This window comes from Sus scrofa, chromosome 17 (genome assembly GCF_000003025.6).
Source record: "Sus scrofa isolate TJ Tabasco breed Duroc chromosome 17, Sscrofa11.1, whole genome shotgun sequence".
NCBI lineage: Eukaryota > Metazoa > Chordata > Mammalia > Artiodactyla > Suidae > Sus > Sus scrofa.
In genome coordinates, this window is record NC_010459.5 from 57,999,287 (window position 1) to 58,020,101 (window position 20,815).

Genomic DNA, 20,815 nt, shown 5'->3' on the forward strand with positions numbered 1-20,815 from the left:
TTCCAAAGAATTGTAAAATTTATTGTATAAGTATTGCAGCTTTTCAGAATGTCATCATTGCCACTAATGATTACTGATACACAACAAGCGATTTCATCAGGGCTGTGGATTGGCATCCAAATACAGAGTCTCGCGCAGCAGCAACGTGGGCGCCGCACCCAGCGTGCCACAGAGAGTTTACATACGTGGAACTTGAACAGAACTGGGGAAACAGGGCTGCAAAGAGGAGCGGTTCCAAGGCCAGGGGAGCAACGTCAAAGCGTCGCCATCAGCACAACCACCGTGGAATCAGGCAGGCGAACGAGGATGCAGCGTGTCCTTCTGAGCTCTATATAGTACAGCAACATTTGAAGCGCAGTTTCCGGAAAACCAAACCCAACGAAACATCTTCTTTCCTTTATCATCAGGAGGTTTTATGGATCTGGAAGCTTGGTGTTGCACGTAGGAAAACAACAGTAATTCTCTGAAACGTACAATTCACAGAGAAGACAGACAAGGACGGGGGACCGATGCAGTCCCTGCCCCGGGGCTCGCTAGACGTGGGGACAGGAGTTGCTCTCAGCTCCTGGCAAAACACTGGACCGTGCACAGCTCTTGTGCACCTGAGCCAAGTCCGTCTGCGTAGACCTGGGCTTGGGGGGGAAATGGTTTTCCGCCGGAGGAAATGTGATGATTGACAAGCAGGGAAACGAGAGGATTGGAGAAAGCCGAGCTCTGCCTGCCACCTTCTCCGAGCCCAGCCTGGTCCCCCTCCAACCAGCCACTGCCGAGGACCCCCCTAACTTCCCACCGGAAAAGGGGGGCCTCCCAAGGGGTGCTCAAAGGCTTTTCAAAGGCACAACAGCCAACATCTAGAGGAAGGCGTGCGTCCCCAGGGCTCTGGGTCCAGCAGCGACGAGAACTTTGCACAAACACACCCGTGGTTTTCCTGGGAGGTGCCCTGACTTTGACAAGCCGCTCTGCCATGAACTTCTGCCACGGTCATCCGCGGAGCCCGGAGCCCAGTGGAGGCCTGGACTGCAACACTGGGGGACGAGGGGGGTGCTCTGTCCTCAAGCCAGCTGAGGGCAATAACCCCCTCTCCTGCTTCCTTCTAATTCACTGCCCACACGGCAAACGCAGGGCACATCGCCAAGCAACGAGATTCAAGGTTTGGCTCAAGAGGACCTCGGGGACACTTCGGCCTGGCTCTCGGCTGAGGCTATGCACACAAACAAGGGCCACATCTAGGTTTTCGACCCACGTGGGAGTTCAACGAGTACTTGACCAGAGGCTGGAGGGGCAGGAGGGGCGGCCTGACCGAGGGGGCACGTCCGAGGTGGAGGGAAGGCGACGAGGATGCTTTTAAAGAGGCAGTGGCCCTCTGTCCCCCACGAGCGGGAAGGCCAGTCCCGGGTGAGCGGGGCACTCGCTGCCCAGGAACGCCACTGCCTGGGGACAAAAGGAGTCGGCTGCTCTCTCAGTAAGGCACTAGGGAGACGCTTTACATAAAGGAAAGGACATTTCTTTAAAAAAATGTTTCATCTAGAAATGTGTCCCTGTACCTTTCAGGACAAACTCTCTGGATTTCTCTGCACGACCTTTCAAAGAATCTTCGAGAGAGAAGCCAAGGTTAGGCTGACGACCCCACGGGGAGGCAGGCTTTGTGGCCAAGGTAGCAGAACGTGGTGCCAGCTGATGAGCGGGCACTCAGACCCCTCGGTCACCTACGGGTCATCATGGTCTTAAAAGGTACATACAGAAATAGAGTTCAAACGGTCAGAACTTCAAAACTGTTCTCGAGTTTTTGTTTTTCAAGTAATAAAAAAAGTTGCTTAAAAACGAGTTATTGCCTCTCACTTCTCTCTCTTGCATTAACCTGCCAGTCCGAATTCTGCCAGAGGCATCCCCCCATGGAATACCAGCCGGACCTCTGTGCCAGGAAGGACCTCCAGCCCCTGGTAGAACCCTAGGGACCCCCGGCTCCACCTTCTCCGCTGCCAGCTCTACTGGCACACACGGGCGCCCCCCTGCGCGCCAGCAGCAAGAGGTCCCGCTGAAAGCTACTCTGGAAAATCTTGGCAAACAAGAGTTGGGTCTGATCAAGATGCTTAGAGAAACACAGCTACATGGTTTTCACGGGGATGGGAGTGAAAATGCAGAAAAGGAGGAGGGAAGGAATTCTGCTTCTCTGTCTAAAGCTTTTGCATTGGCTTGACTGCCTTTCCCGTTTTAACCCTCTCGCGACGTCCTGGGAGAAACCCGGGCGGGTGCGCTTTTTCAGCTCTGGTCTTCTGATGGTGGGCCTGTTACAGGAGACTCGATACACACAGAGAAGAGATGGGGATGAGGGCACGTTCCTACGGTCCTCTGGGCCTTTCCTCTACGCCAGCGGGCTGCACCCACCGCAGCCGAGAGCGCCTGGGACCAGCCAATCACCAAGTATCCTGGGCACACAAGCCACCCAGCCGCCTCCTCCGGCATGGCCCTGGCACAACGGGCAGGGTGCGAAAAGCACCTTCGTCAGCCCCCTCCTACGGGGACCTTCATGGTTTAAAGAGAGAGGAAAAACTAAGGTTCCTTCAGCAACAGTTTATCTTTATCTCGGGAAGAGCAGAAAGCCCAGCTCCTGGAATTCGGTGCCTTTCGGTTACCTTTCCTATTTCATTTGCGATCCAGAAGCTGTCCTGGCCCAGAGGGGGGAACAATGCATCTCCTTGGGGCGGGAGCGTGTAACAGGTACGAACCCATCCCTAGCAGGAAAGGAGCCCACCGGGGCCTCTCTCCAGCAGCGTGGGGCCCACCCTCTGCCGGACACCGGCCACGAACTTCCAACATTTCTCCCTTAAAGGTCTCGACAGACGGTGATAGAAGTTTCCATCAAACAAGCACTGACATATTTATATTAAAAAATAGTGCAAAAGCTCAACATTTATATAAATAACTCTAAACCCCTGCTTTGTAGTTTTTTTTTTTTTTCTTTACAAGGTAATACACACTTTCTGAGTTGGCACTCAAAAATTGCCATTTTTTTTCTCTTCTAGTTCAGAAAACAACTTTTTTTTTTTTTGTAATAGGCCTCTTCTAATACAAAAATACTCCTGCCCTTGCACATACAGTTTCTCTTATTTTATATATATTTATATATATAATATTGCAGATCTTTAAACAAAGGTTTTTGTGCAAATATGTCTTTAAAGTTAAGTGAAATCATAAACAAACAAAAGAAAGTAAGCATTCACGCACGCAGCTCAACTAGAAACAGGACTAGTGTAGTTTTTTTTTTTCTCTTTTGCCTTCAAGACACAGCTCAACAAAGAAACATGGGTTTGTTTTTTTTGTTTTTTTCTTTTCGTTTTTTTGTTTTGTTTTGCAAGCTTTCTTAGCTTGTGCATTCAGACCAGACAGAACATGTAAATATTTATACACAGAGAGGTGGGAGAGGATGGTTACTTCAAATTTTCTGTGTGTCGCCGTCCTCCTCTCTCTTTTCTTTCAAGAAGTGCGGAGTGTTTTGCTGTTTCACTACTGCTGCCCCGGCCTGGCCCCCCGCCCCGGGACTCCTAGAGGGGGTGGCCCTTCTGTTTATCCTTCTCTTTGCCCCAGGCCGCCGTGCTCTCCAGCGGGGCGATGTGTGCGGGGTGCAGCCGGGTCCCCTCCAGCAAGGAGGGCGGCCCGCTGGTCTGCTGGTGCTGGAAGGTGGAGGCGCCGGGGTAGTGCCCGATGACCTCGCTGTAGGTGGGGGGCGGGCCCTCCATGCGCCCGCCGCCCCCGTAGCACGTGGCGCTGATGCCCGAGTTACTGCTGGGGGGACAGGGGCCGCCCAGCATGGCGCTGTCCATCAGGTCGCTGTCGAAGATGGTTCTGTTCGGGGGCGCGCGCACCGACTCGCGGTTCAGCTCCAGCTGCTGCTCGGGGTCCCGCAGCTGGAGCGTGCAGGGCCCCTGGTAGGGCGGCGGCTCCTCGCCGTCCGACAGCGAGATGGTGGGCGGCAGGTCGATCTCGTGCTGCAGGTACGGGTAGGTGGGCTGGAAGCGGTGGAAGCGGTCCCGCTGGGCGAAGGGGGGCACCGCCAGGCGGTCGGCGGGCCGGGGCGGGGCGTAGACCTGCGGCTGCAGGAGAAAAAGGGCAGAGTGAGGCGCACCCCCTGGAGCCGCCGGCGCGGGGGGCGGGGGGGGAACAGGGCGGCGTGGACCCTGCTGGGGGATGCGGGGAAGAGCCCGGAGTCCAGCCCGAGGCCGGCGAGCCCTGGAGGGTGGGCATCATCCCAGAGTGGAAAGGGGGCCGCCTTTGCTCTTGGGTGGCGCAGAGAGTGTGGGCACCTACTCCCGGGCGAGGCAGGGTGTAGTAAGGTCCCTGCAGGGGCATCTCGAGGCCAAGGGCGGTTCTTCAGAGAAGGGCCGGGGTGAGCCTCAGGCGGCCACACTCGACAGCAGGGGAGGTGCCGCCCCGCCCAAAGGGGACCCGCTGGGCAGGGGGCCGCTGGCATCCCCCACAGCAGCCTTGGGGGCGGGGGTGGGAGTGGGGAAGGGGCGGCTGCGCTGGGGCTCACCTCTGGGACTCCACTGCCCGACACCGTGCTCTCCGAGGGCCAGAGGCATCCTTCCTGTGTGGGGACGGAAGAGACCGGGTCAGTGCGACCCGCGGAGGGGGGAAGGGCAAAGGGGCAGCCGGGCCTGGCGTCTGGGACTGTGCACCACCCACTTCTCTCCGTCCCCACCGCGGCCACCCTAGTCCTGGCCTGGACGCTGTCCTTGGCCATCACCCCATCGCTGTGTCACCCATGTCTCCACTCCGGCTGCCGTCCCGGAAAATGCAACCTCCGAACTCACACTTGGCAAAATACACATCCTAGTTGTGGGTCCCTCCTTCTCAAAACCTCCAGTAGTCTCTGTGGACCTTAGAAAACCTCCAGGGAGTTCCCGTCGTGGCGCAGTGGTTAACGAATCCGACTAGGAACCATGAGGTTGCGGGTTCGGTCCCTGCCCTTGCTCAGTGGGTTAACGATCCGGCGTTGCCATGAGCTGCGGTGTAGGTTGCAGACGCGGCTCGGATCCCGCGTTGCTGTGGCTCTGGCGTAGGCCGGGGCTACAGCTCCGATTCAACCCCAGCCTGGGAACCTCCATAGGCCGGGAGCGGCCCAAGAAATGCAACAACAACAACAACAACAAAAAAAAAAAAAAAAAAAAAAAAAAAAAAAAAGAAAACCTCCACATGAACTCGTGAACTGACTGATAAGAAAGCCAAGATGCTTGCTGTGCGAACTTGGGCAAGTGACTGCCTCTCAAAATGTGCGGAATTGCAGTGCCTGCCTCTTGGAGTCCAAGAAGTGAAAGAGGCGAACATGCAGACCGCCTGCGGTGCACGTGGCCCTCGGGGAGCTTATCAAGCGCTGGGTGCTACCACGGCTCTCCAGCCAGCCACTCTGACCCTCCACCCGGTGCATCAGACTCTAAGGGTGCACCACAGGGCCTTGGCACTGGCTGCCCCCTGCACAGCTGGCTCCTGGCTTTGCAACTCCAGCGTCCCCTGCAGGCTTTCTCTAACACCATTATCTAAATGGTCTTCTCACATGAAAAATCCTGTCGCAGCTTATTTCCTTCAAAGCATCTGTCATTTCTGTAATCACCTGTGCACATAGTTCTTTATCACTCTATGGCGTCTCTCTCGCCCGTTATGTAAGCTCTGTTTATAGCTGAGGAAATACAGGATTGTTGATTAGCAGGTGCCCTGTGCAGTTGCTCCAGTCAAGGAATGCAGCACCATTTCTATGTTGGTGACATGCAGGGACAGCCCCAGGCCTGGGGCGAGGGATGCCTCTAATTTTATTGGTTTACTGAGCTGAAACTAACATATAATCAACTGCACCTATTCAAAGCATATAATTTGGTTCTGTTTGGGGGTATGTATATACCAGAGACCCATCTCCACAATCGACATAATGAACATTATTTATCACCCCAAAGCTTCCTTTGGGACATGTTTTCTTGAGGGTTCGTTCCCAGCTAAGTCTCACCTGCAGTCTGAGGAGGAATTGTGGGGAAGGTTGCAGTTCCCTATATGGCCACTAGGGGGCTCTGTGTCTCTCAAAACGGTCCCATCAGGAATGCATTTACCCCACACACTCACTGGGGTCTAGGCGTGGGGACGCAGACAGCAGACAGACACCGGGACTGTTAATACGGTCATCAAGGGCCATTTGGTTACTGATATTAGAAATGCTTTGATGTCAGGCACGGTGCTAATTAAACTCTTGGAAGCACTAACTCAACTCTTCGGACCAAACCACAAGGCAGGCTGCCGCCGGGTGGCTGCGCTGAGTTGGCCCAGCTGGTAAGAGCCGTGCTGGGGTCCAGACCTCACCCGTCTGCATCCAAAATCATCTGGGCTCAAGCTGGCCCGGGCAGGCCCTGTGGCCCCGTCAGGCTCCAGCACAACCTTGTAAGTCACGGTGGTCCACCAGCGCCTAGGACGTCACTGTCGCTAGCATTACTTGGTATTTCCTAGCTTCCCTGGGAGCAGCCCCAGCGGGGCGGTGAGGTCCAGAGCCGCAGGGCTTACCTGTGGAGAACCTCACCCTCAGACAGATGAGGGAACCAGCTCCCCCAGGGTCACCTGGAGAAGGGGACACGGCCCGACAGTCAGGTGGGGGTGGCCCGGCCCCAGGCAGACGGCAGCTGCTGCCTTTGGGTCTCTCTGGGCAGTCATGGGGCCTGAGATGTCTCAGACGTGCCCTGACGGGTTGGGGGCCCCCAGGGAGCCTCAACACTCACTTCGGGTCTAACGAGCCTGGTGTTTACCCAGCCAGGCATCCCCAGGGGCTGGGTAGATGCTGGGGGCGGGGGGCATTTTCTTTTAGCCTCAGATGTTCAGGGACCAAAGCCCCAGAGACGCAGGGGCTGTCCCCCGCTCCATGGTAGCAAGGGATCCCCCACACCAGAACCTCTGCCGTTTCCCCATTCTTGCTCACTCCATCCCCACTGACCTTTCAGGGTAAGCAGGGGCCCAGCTGGCTCCACCCAGTCTGCAGATGTGCACACTGAGGCTCAGAGCGCCAAGCACGTGTTATACCGGCGTGTTTTCCCCTTTGCCCTAAGTGCTCTCACTCGCCCCAGCATCCAAGGGAGGGGAGAAGGGGCCGTGGGCTTTCCCAACTGTCCTGGAGAAGCTGTGTGGCCCTGGGCAAAAGTCCCCCCCTCTCTGAGCCCCAGGTTCTCCTCTGTAAAGTATGGTCCCCAGCTGCCGAAGGGGGGGTGGTCACTGAGGGCAGGTGCGACAGCTGGTGGCACCATCACTCAGGCAACAGCAAATAAACACACAGGTGAGGCCTGTGGTAAAGCCTGGGGTTCCTTTCAAGCTGCAGCGCTGTCCCCTCACCCTGCCCCCCAGGGTTCCTGACAGAGAGACCAGCGCGGACGCTCCTGGCCCTGGCAACCTGGTGACGTAGCGAGGCCTGACGCCAGCGGAGGCGCCCGAGCCTGCTGGGGACAGGCCTGCCAGCCCGACCTGGCTCACCCCACAGACTGGGCAGGGCTGCTGGCCCGGGGCGACCCCCGGGGCAGGGAGGCCACTACCTCCCTGTTGTCGCCACCTTCCCAGCACCAGGTGAGCACAGGCTCAGGGAAGGGCTCTGCCCACAGCCCCGGGCAGCCCGCGGGCTCCCTTCTCCCTGGGATTCCAGCCCAGCGCACGGCCCGCTCCCGTCCAGGCTGTTCAAGGGCACACTGCAGGCGTGGAGCTGGGAACCGCCCTTCACCACCCCATGGGCCACCTGCTGGACACTACCGGTGGCAGGGTGGGGTGGGCCCTGAAGGAGGAGGGGCAGCAGGGGGTCTAGGCACTCAGGTCTGGAGCAGGGCGTGTTCCCACCCCGCGAGGAGTTGCTCGATCTGCCCCATGTGGGGCCTAGGGGGGGATATTCCTGGGTTTCCAGATGCGCAGCAGGCTTACAGCTCTGGAAGCTCGGCACGCTGCATTCGTGTAGGGACCACAAGGATGATACAGCGTCGGCCCCTCTGACCCCCAGGCATCCCACTCTTGTTTCTTCCTCAGGGCTCACCCTGCCTGTTCCCTGGGATCCCAGGGACAGCCCCTTCAGCTTCCATCGAACACCCCCTGCTCTGGTCTAGACCCAGTGCACCAGACAGCAGCCCTGGGGCGGGGGGGACCTCCCCCCGGGGAGGGTCCTAGACACGCAGAAAGGCTCCGCAGATACCTGTCCAGTGAACGGAGGGACGGTGGACGGTGGAGTGAGACGTGCTTGCAGACCCCCAGCCAGCAGCGCCCGGGCCCTCTTCCACGATGACGGGGGACCAGAGCCCTGCTGCGTGGTGGCGTCCACCGCCTCCCTCACCTGGGCCACTGCCTGTGGCTGGACCGCCCTCCCCCACACCCCACCCCAGGCGGTCTCCCTGCCCGCGGTGCCCAGGGGCCCCCCGGGCCTCCCCCCGCCCCCCCGCCCCGCGTTGCAGGTGCAGAGGGCGGGGTGTGCACTCACCGAGGACAGCGCGTCTTCCCTCCGCCTGCCCTGGCTGTGCCGGCCGAGGAAGGAGCGAGCGGACAGCTTGTAGTGGCTCAGCAGGCACGTGATCACCACCACCATCACCATCACCACCACCACGATGATGGTGATTTCCACGAACTCCAGCTCCGCTGCAAGAGGGGGGCCGCGTGAGACCCGGGGCCCCGGCCCTGCGGGGCGTGCCCCCAGCCCGACACACGCACGCCCCACCCACGAACAGAGGACACGCCCCCGCGCCCCCCGCGCAAAACGCACACACTCCCCCGCCCTCGGTGAAAGGGCCTCAGAAAAACCCCAGCCAGGAGGCTGCCAACGCTGCAACTCTCATTTCTTTTTTTTTGGGGGGGGGAGTTGTTTTGTTTTTCCCCCCAGAAGGCGGAAAACCCTCCAGGGCTGAAAAAGGAAGGAGGTTATTTCGATTGCGCCAGAGCCGGGGTGGGTTCTGCTGACTCGAGCGGGTCCGTGTCGGGTGGCTCTGCAGCTGGCCAAGCTCCGTGCCAGCAGAGTCCCCAGCAGCGGGCGGTGAGATGCTGGGGACCCAGGCAGGGACCCGGCGCTCGTGCGGCGAGGGGGGGCACAGCCAGCTTTGCTGGGGTCCCTCTGCTGCCTCCCCCAGCCCAAGGCCACCCCTAAGCTGGGAATGGGCCTCTTCAGACCCCGGAGGGCGGGCAGGAAGATCGATCGCCCCCTCCCCCCATTAGCTGAGAGCTCCCAAGGGCACAAGTTCAAGCTCAAGCCACTGACTCAGCCCTTCCCCTTCAAGACAGACACACATGTAGGTGGAGCAGCAGGGGCGGCCACAGGCGGGAACTGAGAAGCAGGCAGAGGGAGGTCTGCTGTGTCACCCGTGTGCCACCCGCGGGGGCCACCCCTCCTGCCACCAGCCTCAGTTTCCCCTCGGCTCCCAGGGCAGGTCGACGTCTTGGGTGGATGTTCCTGTTGGTACAGCAGCAGATGCCCCCGCACACAGCCCACCCCCCACATCTCTCCTCCCCTGCCCCCAGGCCCTACAGGACAGCCACCTTCTCACGCCACGTGAAACCTTTGTCCACTGTGTCTGGGGACACAGTGGCTGTCACAACTAGGGGCCTCCTGGAATCTAGAGGGTGGGGCCGGGGTGCTGCTTCAGGTCCTACAGTGCACAGGGCACCGCGACAAAGAACCCCTGATCAGGGCTGCACGTAGAGACAGAAGCTTCATCATCACGCCTCACAGGAGAAGAGACGGAGGTGCAGAGGTCAAGGTCAGACTCCCTCACGCAACGGTCCACTGAACCTCTACCTCTGCACCCGGGAATTCGATCTGGAGCCGGGCCTCTGGCTCCGCCCCAGGGGGGCGCTCACCCCATCTGGCCCTGGGGGCCAGGAAGGAGGAACCTCGAGCGAGACCTTGGGCCCCGAGCAAGCTGGGCCTTGAACCCTCTGGGGGACCTGTTCACTTTCCCACCAGGAGGGTGGCAGGGGCCTGGGTTGTGCAAAGGCCCGGCCTCTGGCCTTGGACGCAGAAACGCTGGCCACACCTCATGCATCCCAGACAGGCTGGTCCAGGGCCTGGGCAGCCTGGCCTGGCTCCACAGGGCCCAGGGCCCATCCCTGAAGGCCCGGGATAAAGCTGCCCATTCAGGGGACACACAGGCCTGCTTTGTGCAACACCCACGCCCCCACCTCAAAGGGGCCTCAGCCTCTCCCCCAACACCGTGCACTCTTCACCCCATGGGCACCCGGGGGTGGGCACCCTCCGCCCCTCCCCCTGCTGGCTCCAGGGCCCTGCCCATAAGCCTGGAGGAAGGTAGGCTGCCCCGTCCCCACCCCTGGTGGCCTGCAGGCCCTGGCTGAGCCGCTGCCCTCCTCTGGGTGCCGTCCAGTGGCTGAGGCAACAGGGTGAAGGTGGTAGGGGCAGTAGTTGGGGCCCCAGCAGGTCCAGTGGGTGTGGACAGATCCCACAGCTCTCCTGACCCCCAAAAGGGCAGGAGGACCCGATTTCTGGGGGCTGGTGTCCAAAGTGAGAGGATCACCCCAGAAAGGGGCCCAGGGCTCCCGAAAGCACTAAGGTGACCCCTCTGTCCTTGGCTATGGCCCCATGCAAATCCACGTGGGGGAAGGGAAAGAGAAACCACAAAGCATTTCTAGGCTCAATCCTGGAAGCCAGAGTCCTGGGATCTCGGCCACTGGAGAAGGGAGATGCCCAAGGGTTCCTGAGACCCTGCGGCAGCTGCGGGGCCAGCAGTGTCGCCACCGGGACCCCCAGGCCGGCTCTGTGACCTTGACTCGCCTCTGAGTCCATCCCAGTTTTCCCAAGTAGGAGGAGGAGGAGGGGCAGGCCAATGTGCCTGGCATTCAGGAAGGGCTCCCTCAAGGCGACAGTGCTTCGTGGGGGCTCTCCAGCACCTCAGCTATGGCAAAGCAAGGACGGCCCCAACCCATTAGCCTAGAGAGAGCAGGTCGAGCAGGACAGCAAAGACATGGAAGCACAGGTGGGGGTGGATGGGGGTGCGCAGAAGAGCCCTGCCCACCCAGCCAGGAGGCAGAAAACACCCAGGACTGGGTGTTTTGGCCTCGGCCAGGGTTGAGGGGCTCTGGTCATGCCAACAGAACCAACCACAATAAACTCTCATAGTCAGGTAACTCAATAAACTCTCCCACCTGCAGGGAGAGGTGGCTAACTGCAGGCATTTGCTTCCACAGCCCGGCCCCTCTCAAAGGAACAGAATGGAGCTGCGGGTCCCACCCTCTTTACACAGGCTTGTGCTGTCCACCTGGCACCAAGCTCCACCTGGGTCCCCATCCTACTTGACATCACCTGCCTGGCCCCTTCCCTTGGGCAGCCGAGGTTTGGGCAGCCCAAGGTTTCAGCATCTGTGCCCAACTTCTCATTCCTGCTCCCACAACAGGCATCACTAATCGAGCAGGAGCTCCTCCTCACCAGGTCCACAGGTCTCTACGCAGGCATGGCTAGTTGAAACTAAAGAGGACAGCTTCCAGGCAGGCTCCCCATCTTCCAGAAGCTGGAAACTATTAGTGAAGCTGCCTGGCTTTTGACGCCAGCCATACATTCGAGAGTTTTACAAGCACTGGGAAGGCCCACCTGCAGAGCGGGGGGCTATACTTCTGGCCAAGAGAGGGGCCCTCAAGATGTGCAGCCATACGAACCCTGCCCCAGTTCCCCAATCTGAGGACGCTTGAAGGGGGGTCCTACCGCTGCCCCACGCGCGTCTCCAGTCTCCCATGACTACGGGACTCTCAGCAAAGCCTGCTCACAGAGCAAGGGGGGCAGCAGGCTGGCCTCGTGGTGACTACTCACTGAGACTGTGGTTGGGATTTGAACCCCTGCTCTGAGCCCGCCTCCCCAGGGTCTGTGAGGTGCGCGTCGTCCCCTCTGCCATTGTGCAGATGAGCAAACTGAGGCACAGGGAGAAGTGGCTCCAGATCAAAGGGTGGGACCGGGTCCCGAACCCAGAGCCTCCTGGAGAGCTAGAAAATGACAGGGTCTCGGGCTTCCGCTAAGTCCACCCAGCTTCCCCAGGGAACTGTTAGTCTTCCCTCCCCACGCCAAAGGAACTGTGATGATGCCAGGTCCTGACATCCTGCACCTGCCAGCTGGGTGACTCTGGGGGCTCCTGGTACAACCCGGGGGTGGGGGTGGAGGTGGGGGCATGAGATAACAGATGCAAAGAGCTCAGGCAGGAAACAGGGGGTGCTCCACGGTCCCGCTGTCACAATTCCCGATGCCCCTGTGGGACACCGGGCATCCCTCATCCAGGCTGATTCCCTGGAAACGTTGAGTGTGCAGAACTGGCCTCTGCCCCAGGGTCCGTCCAAAAATGTCACCCGGGAGGCGGCTGGACTTACAGGCACTGATCCCTCTGCTCTGTGAGCCTGCGTCAGGGACACTCCTCTTCCGGCCAGGGCATCAAGTCTGCTCCCCCGAGGCGGTGGGGAGCGGCTCTGCCGTTTTTCTTCATAATTTCCCCCTGGGGGTGGGTGATGGATGCGGCAAGCTCCAGGGGGTGGCTGAGCCCATCCGCCACAGGCAAAGTAAGGTCACTCTAATTTAATTGAGCGTCCTCTTTCCTCGTGAATAATTTCAAATTAACAGGTGCGTCCGTCTCATTGGAGCAGCCTGACCCTCCTTTTGTCTTCTCCTCAGAGACAGACGCAGTCACTTTGAGATGCGTGCACGGGTGTCTCTGAGGCTTTCCCAGCCTGTCTGATGCTAGTGACAGAGGCAGCGGGTGCCAAGGGCCCCTCGTGAGCCAGGCATTGCCTTGCTAAGGCTGAACCTCATTCTGTGAAGCGGATGCTAACATGACCCCCACACCCGTGCTTTCAGGGCTGGGCTGGGTTGACAGCCCCACACCCACCCATCTGAGAACCGTGGCCCCAGAACGTCAGGTGGCTTCAAGTCAGGTGCTCGTGTGGAATGGACCCTGTCACCGGACTGGATCAGCACGCCTGGGGCATCACTTGTCACGTGGTCTATGAAGCCAGCACTTCGGCCAGTGGTACCCTCTCCCCAACAGGATAGAGGAAAGTCACAGGACAGTTAGAAGGGACCTGAGCCAGGCACTCGGGGCAGCTCTGGGCACCACCCATGAAACCACATAGACACTCACAGCTGCCCCCTCCTCTGCCACTCTCTGAGTGTCAGCAACTGTCTGGGACAAGACCTCCCCTCTAAATTCCCACAGCAGCTCCCATCGGGCCAGGAGCTGAGCCAGAGCACAGTCCTGATTCCCCGGTGGCCTCGCCCAGCAGCTGGGGGAGCCAGGACATGCTCTCAGAAGGCGGCTTTCAAAGTAGAAGAAAAATTAAAGTGTAGCTTTAAGAGGGCGCCAACTACAGCAAAAGCATCCTCAAACTCTCAGCCGGACTTGCGACGTGGGACGAACACACAGGATCCCTTGTGTGACCCGGAGATGCTGTCGTCGTCTTCACCATGGCTGGGGAGGGTTCAGGGCGACGGGACGCCTGTAGCTTCCACTGGCCACCGCGTGGCAGGTGTTCCCACTCGGGCAGGTTAAGGTGAAGACGCTGGTCTTTTGCATCCAAGTCTACAGCTCCCTGTTCTCCGATGGGGCCACGACCTGAACCCAACGCAGGGGCCTCTCGGTTCAAAGCCGTGTCCGGCCACTTCCCGGCTGCCAATGGGGAGAGGGCTGGGGGAGAAGGCAGCATCCACTCCGCGGGTATGACTGTCATTGGGTTTTTGGTGAATAATCTAATCGGAGCGGCAGCCGGGTGCTGGAGCTCTTTTTTTCTTTCCTCGGCTGGAGAGCTGGGCCAGAGTCCACCTAACTCCTGCCAGCCCACAGGAGGTTCAGACTAGACGACCCCCCCTCTCCCGGCAGCCCCCCCCCCCCGCCCCTGTGTCTGCTCCGGTCGGAGGGGCAGCCGGCGCGCTTCCTGGTTAACAAGCAGCCCGTGCAGGCGGCCCCGTCTGGCCTCGCGGCCGCACACCAAGGAATTAGGAATTGGCACTGTCTGAAATTTATGAAAATCTAATCTCGTTAGGCCTGCCTGGATGAGACTGGCCGGGGCAGGCCTCATTGTCATTCTGCGAGCCCCAGCCTGCCTGGGGTTCCCGCCACATCATTTACACCCCCCCCCTGCCCCCCGCATTTGAATAAGAGCCCAGCCTTTTCCCCCTGGAATTTCAAATAAAATTGAACCAGACGTCAAAGGAATAACTTTCTGATCGCTCCTGGTTGCCATTTCAAACACCCCCGACAGCACAGTGACTTCTCGGGGTAAGGCCATTTCTAAGTATAAAATGGATCTTTCTCTTAGAAGGTTTGGGAAGTGGGCAGGGACTCCAGGCCAGTTTTTTTCTCATTTTTAAAGACAGACAGTACCGGTGCCTACTCTGTGCCAAGCACGCAGCGGATACCCAAACACGAAGCCCTGAGATACTGTCCGGGGTTGGGCGCAAACAAGTCCTAGGCTGGCCAGAGGGGGGGCCCGGCCTTGCACCGGGGCCCAGGGCTCGCCGCCCTGCTGCTCATGGCAGAATTCAGGGCAGAGATTCCGAACATGAGGTTTGTCCCAAGATTCCTGGGTTCGAATCCCAACTTTGCCACTTCAACTGTGACCTTAGGTAAATCACTAGTGTCCTCAACCCAGTCGGCTCGTTTCACCTTGTTTTGGTGAGTTGATTCAGAGCCAGCATTGCCAGGAGGAAAACCTGTCTGTCAGATGTAGGATGACAGCGCCCTGAGGGAAACCTCCTTGAAAACCTCATTCCAGGGAACCAAGAACTCCAGGCCCTGGGCCCTGCCTGTCCTTCCCCCTGCAGAAGCCACAGAGGCCGGAGGAGGCCCACCAAAGCCGGGACCCTCTGCCAGCGCCGTAGCCCATGGACAGTGTGAACTGGGGGTGCATCCGCAGAGCAAAAAAAATCAATCTCCCCACACTCTCAGAGAGAGCCCCGACCTGGCAAACCACTTATGTCCTAGGATGCAGTCTCTTTAGCTCGCTGGCTCTAAGAGTTCCGTTCTGTGTCCCGGAAAAGGCCCCAGCACAGCCCGCCTCAGGGCCTTTGCACGTGCGCCTTCTGCTGCCTGGATGGTCTTTGCCCACATCCACGCACTGGCTCCCTCCTCCCCTCCTGGTCGCACGTTCTCAGGACGTAACCCGGGCGCCCTGTCCGAATCGGCACTTGCCCTGGTCCCCAGATCGTGCCTGCCTCACCACTTAGCTCCTGCCTCTCCCCCTGGGACACCAGTGTCCGTGGCTCTGCACCTGTTCTCCAGGTCCCCAGCACCTTCCCCAGAGCAGGCCCACAATTAACATGTCAAATCAACAATCACCATGTCCTCGTGTACACAGAAGAGGGGCAGGAAGGCCCACTGCGGGTTTGCACAAAAACCAAAAATCACTACGAACCACTCGAACGTCCCCCCAAGGGGTCTGCACACCCAGGAAGGCCCGGCCAGTGGGTCTGTGCACAGTGGCCCGAAAAGGTGCCCCAATGGGGCCCAGAGAAGCTACCAAGCAGGACAAGCCCATCTTTGCTTAAAAGAGAACAAACGTCCGTATTTTTAAATAAAAGGGAGGCTGGTGATACATACGCATGTCTACGAGCGACTCTCGGGTCTGCACAGACCAGAGGCCAGGGATGGTCACCCCGGGGGAGCCCGTGAGGGGCGGCCCTTCTCGTATCACACACTCCCGCACCGCTCGGCACGGTCAGGTACGTGGAATTACATTTGCAGTCAAAGAGGAAAATAAAGCTGTAAGAAGCACCTGTCCGTATCTAGCACAGGCAGCCGCTGTCAAGTGGGGCCCTCCGGGGGCCGTCTGGCAGAGGTGCTCTCATCATGGGTCTGGCAGTACTTGGGGACATACCCAGCCCCTCAGGCCTCTGACTGGCCCTGGGGGATTCGGGGCTGCACTGGGATGGCCCTTGGCGGGGCAGGGAAGAGCCTGACAGCGCCCCTTGGGTGACCTGGCTGAGGAGTCCGAGGTGATACCCAGGTGCCAGGCGGTCATCTAGTCACCAGCCTGACCTCCCACTGCAGCTTTGCCCCATGAGACTGTGGCTCCCTGTCTCTCCTACCGATGGTGGAACTGACGGCCCTTCGGGGGGGGTGCCAGGGGCGGGGGGAGAGCTGGACCACAGAAGAATCCACGCACACACCTGGCCCTCTGCCTGAGCCGCTTCCAGCCTGGCCTCACAGGCTGGCTGGCTGCCTCCCTCCCCTCCTGGGAAGGACACACACACACCCCTTCCCTGCTAAGCTGCGCCCCCTCCCGGCTCCCAAGCACACGGGTGTCACTCACCATTTCTTACTCAGCCACCCCACTCCGGTGGAGGGCATCTCAGGATGGGATGGCAGACTCAGCTCCGTGTCCCCCCAGCCAGAGCCTAACAGAGAAGGTGCCACAGTACACTGTCCCAGAGGCGGTGAAACTTCCGGGAGCCCAGGGGACCCAGGCAGTCAAGGTGCATTCATGAGACAATAACTACAGCACCAGGTGGAGAGAGCTTGACGATGCATCATTAACCCCACATTTCCTGCTCGGCTGTGCGACGCCTTGTCACTGGTAAGATGCCTTGTCCTGGTTACCCGCCAACTGCCCTCTTTTATGCCCAAGAGGCAGAAGCGCGCGGGGCCTCACCCCACACGTTCCAAGGTCATCTTTTAGGAGGTGGCCTCGAAGGGGCTGCCGCTGGCAATGGGTGAGCCCTGGGTCTGAAGGTGCAACGTGGGAACGGATGAAATGAACTCCAGGGAGAGCAGAGGGCCTGCATAATCATTTTAGAACCTCATGATTAAATGCTCTTTCAATAAGAAAAGACAAAGCGGTGCCTTTTATCTTTCTTGCTATTATCCAAATGGAAAGAACTAATGGGATTTTTTTTTTCTATTGTCACCGACATCGAACATCTTTAAACACCCACTGTCAGCAAAATATCAATCACCGTTCGAGAGTTATTGGCAAAATGGAGTGAATGCGCGGTGAGAGAGCCGTTTCTGTCAATGGACACCGTGAAGGTGCGATGGAAAGTTATTTAAGATAAATCAAATGCGTTGTGTTAATTGAGAGAAGGAGGCCTGGGGGAGCGAGGCGTCTGCGGTGCTGTGTCCATGGCCAGAATCCTCCTGGAGGCACCTTGGCTGTGCCCACCAAAATCTAAAATGCAGGCGTTCCCTGCTGCCCTAGAGATTCAGGATCCGGCTTTGCCACTGCGGTGGCTTGGGCTCGAGTCCTGGCCCGGGAGCTTCCGCATGCCACGGGCATGGCCAAAAAATAAAAATAAATAAACCTGCAACGCCCCCCCGACATACATTCCACTAGCATCCATGAGGATGAGAGTTCGATCCCTGGCCCTTCGCAGTGGATTAAGGATCTGGCCTTGCTGTGAGCTATGGTGTGGGTTGCAGACGAGGCTCGGATCCTGTGTTGCTGTGATTCACGGAAAGATCGGAGCACATGTATTTATTACACCTCTGCAGGGTCCTTGGAAACATGAACCACCAGACACCACCTAAGTCCCACGCAACGACCCCCAGTACGTCTCAGTATGAAATCACGGTGCGGCCACTAAAAAGGTACCTACATCCACAGCGGGGTTTCCCAGCCTGGGCACGATGGGCGTTTTGAGCCAGAGGACCCCCTGGGGTGGAGACGGTGCCTGTAGGGTGTTGAGCAGCATCCTTGGCCTCTACCCATGAGATGCCAGCAGCGCCACCACTGCCAGGTTGCGACAACCAAAAATGTCTCCAGACGTTGCCCAACGTCCCTCCGGGGCAGAACTGTGTGGCTGGTCTATAGGTGTGATCATGGGTGGATGTGTGTAATTACTGCCGAGCAGAAATACTGAAATAGGAACTGTGTATGTAATAGGGACCCATTTTTACAGCAAAAGCGAGGCTAAAAATCAAATCGCTCATGAGGGTTACTTCTGGAGGGAGGCGTCTCTCCTTTTCACTTCTTTGTATTTCGATGCTCTTTGCACTGGAGTTCCCTGGTGGCTCAGTGGGTTAAGGATCTGGTGTCACTGCTGCGGGGCCTGAATTTGATCCCTGGCCCCGGAAATTCCACATGCCGTGGGTGCTGCCAAAACATACATATATATACTGTTTGCATTTTTACAACAAGCGTTGACAGCTTTAACTTAAGCCATCTTAATTAACATACCAAAGAGGCTCGGGCACACGTGCATGTGTGCGTGTGTTTCCCAGTGAGGCTGACAATGCGACTCGCGGTTGCCCTCGCCACTCAGGAGTCACCGGGTGCTCCTTGGAAACAGCAGATGTTTCTCTCAGTTACCGATTTTCAAGAGTCTGGTGTTTCCCAACATGAGCGCAGAGGGCAGCGCCAGGAGGGGAGGTGCACGGGGCTCCGTTTCCAAGACTCTCAGACAAAAAGCTCCGCGCTGAATGGGCCCACAATGAGGCGGCATTGAACCTCTTGTCAATTCCTCCTCCATCAGCCCCGCCGCGTGCTGGAGGGCCTGGGGTCGCTCGAGACCAGACGGTGGGGAGGGGTCTCGGCGCTGGCTGGGGGTGCTGTCCTGCGTCTCACCCAGGGCAGAGGTGGGGCCACGCACTGAGCGCCAAGGTCAGACGTCCGTCTGGAGACCCTGGAGAAGGGGTGAGTGCTGGACAAGGTCCCCTGCACCCTTGGGCTCCAGGGACCTGAATTTGATTCTGCAAACACCGGCGCAGGGTGGTGCGATGCGGAGCAGGAGCCCTGGGGCTGGCCTGGTGGTGCCCAACCCCAGCTCGACCTGTGGCCCAGCGTGGGACCCAAGGAAGTTCCTTCAGCCTCTGCGCCTCAGTTCCCCCGGCGAGGAGGCGGCCACCAGGGGACCAAGAGGGCCAACGAACGCGGCCAGGTGAACGCATAGCAGGTGTCGGGTACATGTCATGTGGCCCATCAGCTGTCATTCACAAGAGCTACTTGCTCGGCCCAACGCCAGCTCTCCTGGGCCCCCAGCCTCCTCCTTTCATTGCTAACTGCTTCCTGGTGGCCTGCACGGTCCTCTCAGCCCGGCGGCGGGCTGCCTGCCCTGCCAGCAGAACCTCTGCCCAAACTGGTCACCTCCTGGGAGGTCCGCTCGACTCTCCCTCCCCAGTTCCCAGCTCCTGCGGGCACTTCCTTCTCCGGCTTCCTCTGGTGGTTTGAAGCTCTCGCGTATACCTAGCGGTTAATTTTGTAAATACCACACAGACTCTCTGCTATGACCGCCAAGAAAATGTATGTATCATCGTTTAGCCTTCCTTTTGTCTGCATCTTATTGCCACTGCTAGTCTGTCTACTCCATCAGGATGCTGTCTCCTTGTCCTGCAAGTTCCTCACACCAGCACAAGACTGGCAAGCAGGAGCCCTTCTGCCCAGTCTGTGGTAGACTCCTGTTCAACCCTCAAAACCCAACTGTGGTTGCCCCGGAGCAACTTTTACATCCTATTATGGCATCAAGCCTAGCTCCATAGACGAGGGTATCCCCTTTACCGGACTCTCCTGCTGTCTGGCCCACCATGAGCTAGGTGGTCACACCCAGTCAGCTAAGCACTAGGGAGCCTAGAACCTCCAGAGCAGTGCAGGGGCTCAAGGTGTAGACCTGGATGTGACACACACCTCTCTGGGCTCGAGTCCCTCCAGATGAACACCATGGCCAAACAGCGCCTCGCTCACGGAACCAACATGAGATTCCATGGAAGAATGGCTCTCACGGCACCAGGCTCACAGCAAACCCTAAAGTGATAGTTACAATAGGAGCTGGTACTAATAGATCAACTTAAAGTTCTCACCTCCTTCCCAATTCCTCCCCTTAGGGCAGAAAGGGTCCCTTGTGTTATGCGCGGAATATTTACTTCCCCCAAATTAGCATGTTCAAGCCCTAACTGCCGCAAGCATGGCTGTATTTGGAGATGGGGTCTCTAAATAAACGGTGGTCATAAGTGTGGGGCCCTGACCCTACGGGATTAGTGTCTTTATAAGCAGAAACACCAGAGAGCTCATTTTCTCTCTCTGCACACACACCAAGGAAAGGCCACACAGGACACAGCAAGAAGGCAGCCGTCTGCCAGCCAGGTAAAGAGCCCTCACCAGAACCCGATCTGCCAGCACCTTGAACTTGGACCTGCACACACTAACACACCTTGAATGGTAAGGGCTGATGTTGGGAAGGAGGCTGCAAGCCGTGGAGGCAGGGAACCTGCCCCCGGGTGGAATGGGGGTTGGGGGGTGCACTACGGAAACACAAGTGCACCCATGGGACAGAGGGACAGCCAGCAGCCATCTCTGCCGCTGCCCAGGGCATGTGTGACGTTATTCACCACGAGGGATGTTCTGTCTACATCCAACCTCAGGGGCTTTTTGGTCCCACTCACTCTCCCCAGTGGCACCCATGTGCTGCACACCTACTGTGCCAAGCCCTGGGATGCATGGCTTCCCAGGGGGCTACATAAATCCTACACTCCACGGCAACAGGATTCCAATCTGTGCCCCCAGGAACCTGCTGGATTTATTTCTGGGACAGATGATCAATGGTCTAGATGCCCAAGGCTGTCCTATCAACGACCATCCAACAGGTGCCTCCCTCCCAGGTTCCTGGGGTCCAAGTTTTCATCTCACGGAGCTTTCCTAGCAGCTTCCTGGGGGGGGCGGGATGTCTTAGTTCAATGGTCCCCCTGTTCTAGGGACAGGGATCTGAGGCCCGGGGAGGGAAATGGCACGCCCATGCTCACACAGGTGCCACACGGGGCCTGGCGACCTAACTGCCATCCTCTCTCGACAAGAAACTCGACAAAAGCCACAATCACACACAGGGCCACCTTCGGCAGTGCCAGCCGGAAGCAGCAGTGGT

The 20,815-nt window shown here is 58.5% G+C and overlaps 1 protein-coding gene across 3 annotated transcripts in view; it reads right to left on the bottom strand.

Annotated features, from left to right (window-relative positions):
- Positions 1–20,815, bottom strand: part of PMEPA1 (prostate transmembrane protein, androgen induced 1) — a 55,043-nt gene continuing 34,228 nt past the window's right edge. For all 3 annotated transcript variants that reach the window (XM_005673042.3, NM_001123203.1, XM_013985486.2), the window contains 3 exon segments: positions 8,477–8,631; positions 4,532–4,585; positions 1–4,091 (listed from right to left, as the gene is read on the bottom strand). In XM_005673042.3, coding sequence (XP_005673099.1) covers positions 3,543–4,091; positions 4,532–4,585; positions 8,477–8,631 — 758 coding nt within the window. In that variant the 3' untranslated portion in view covers positions 1–3,542.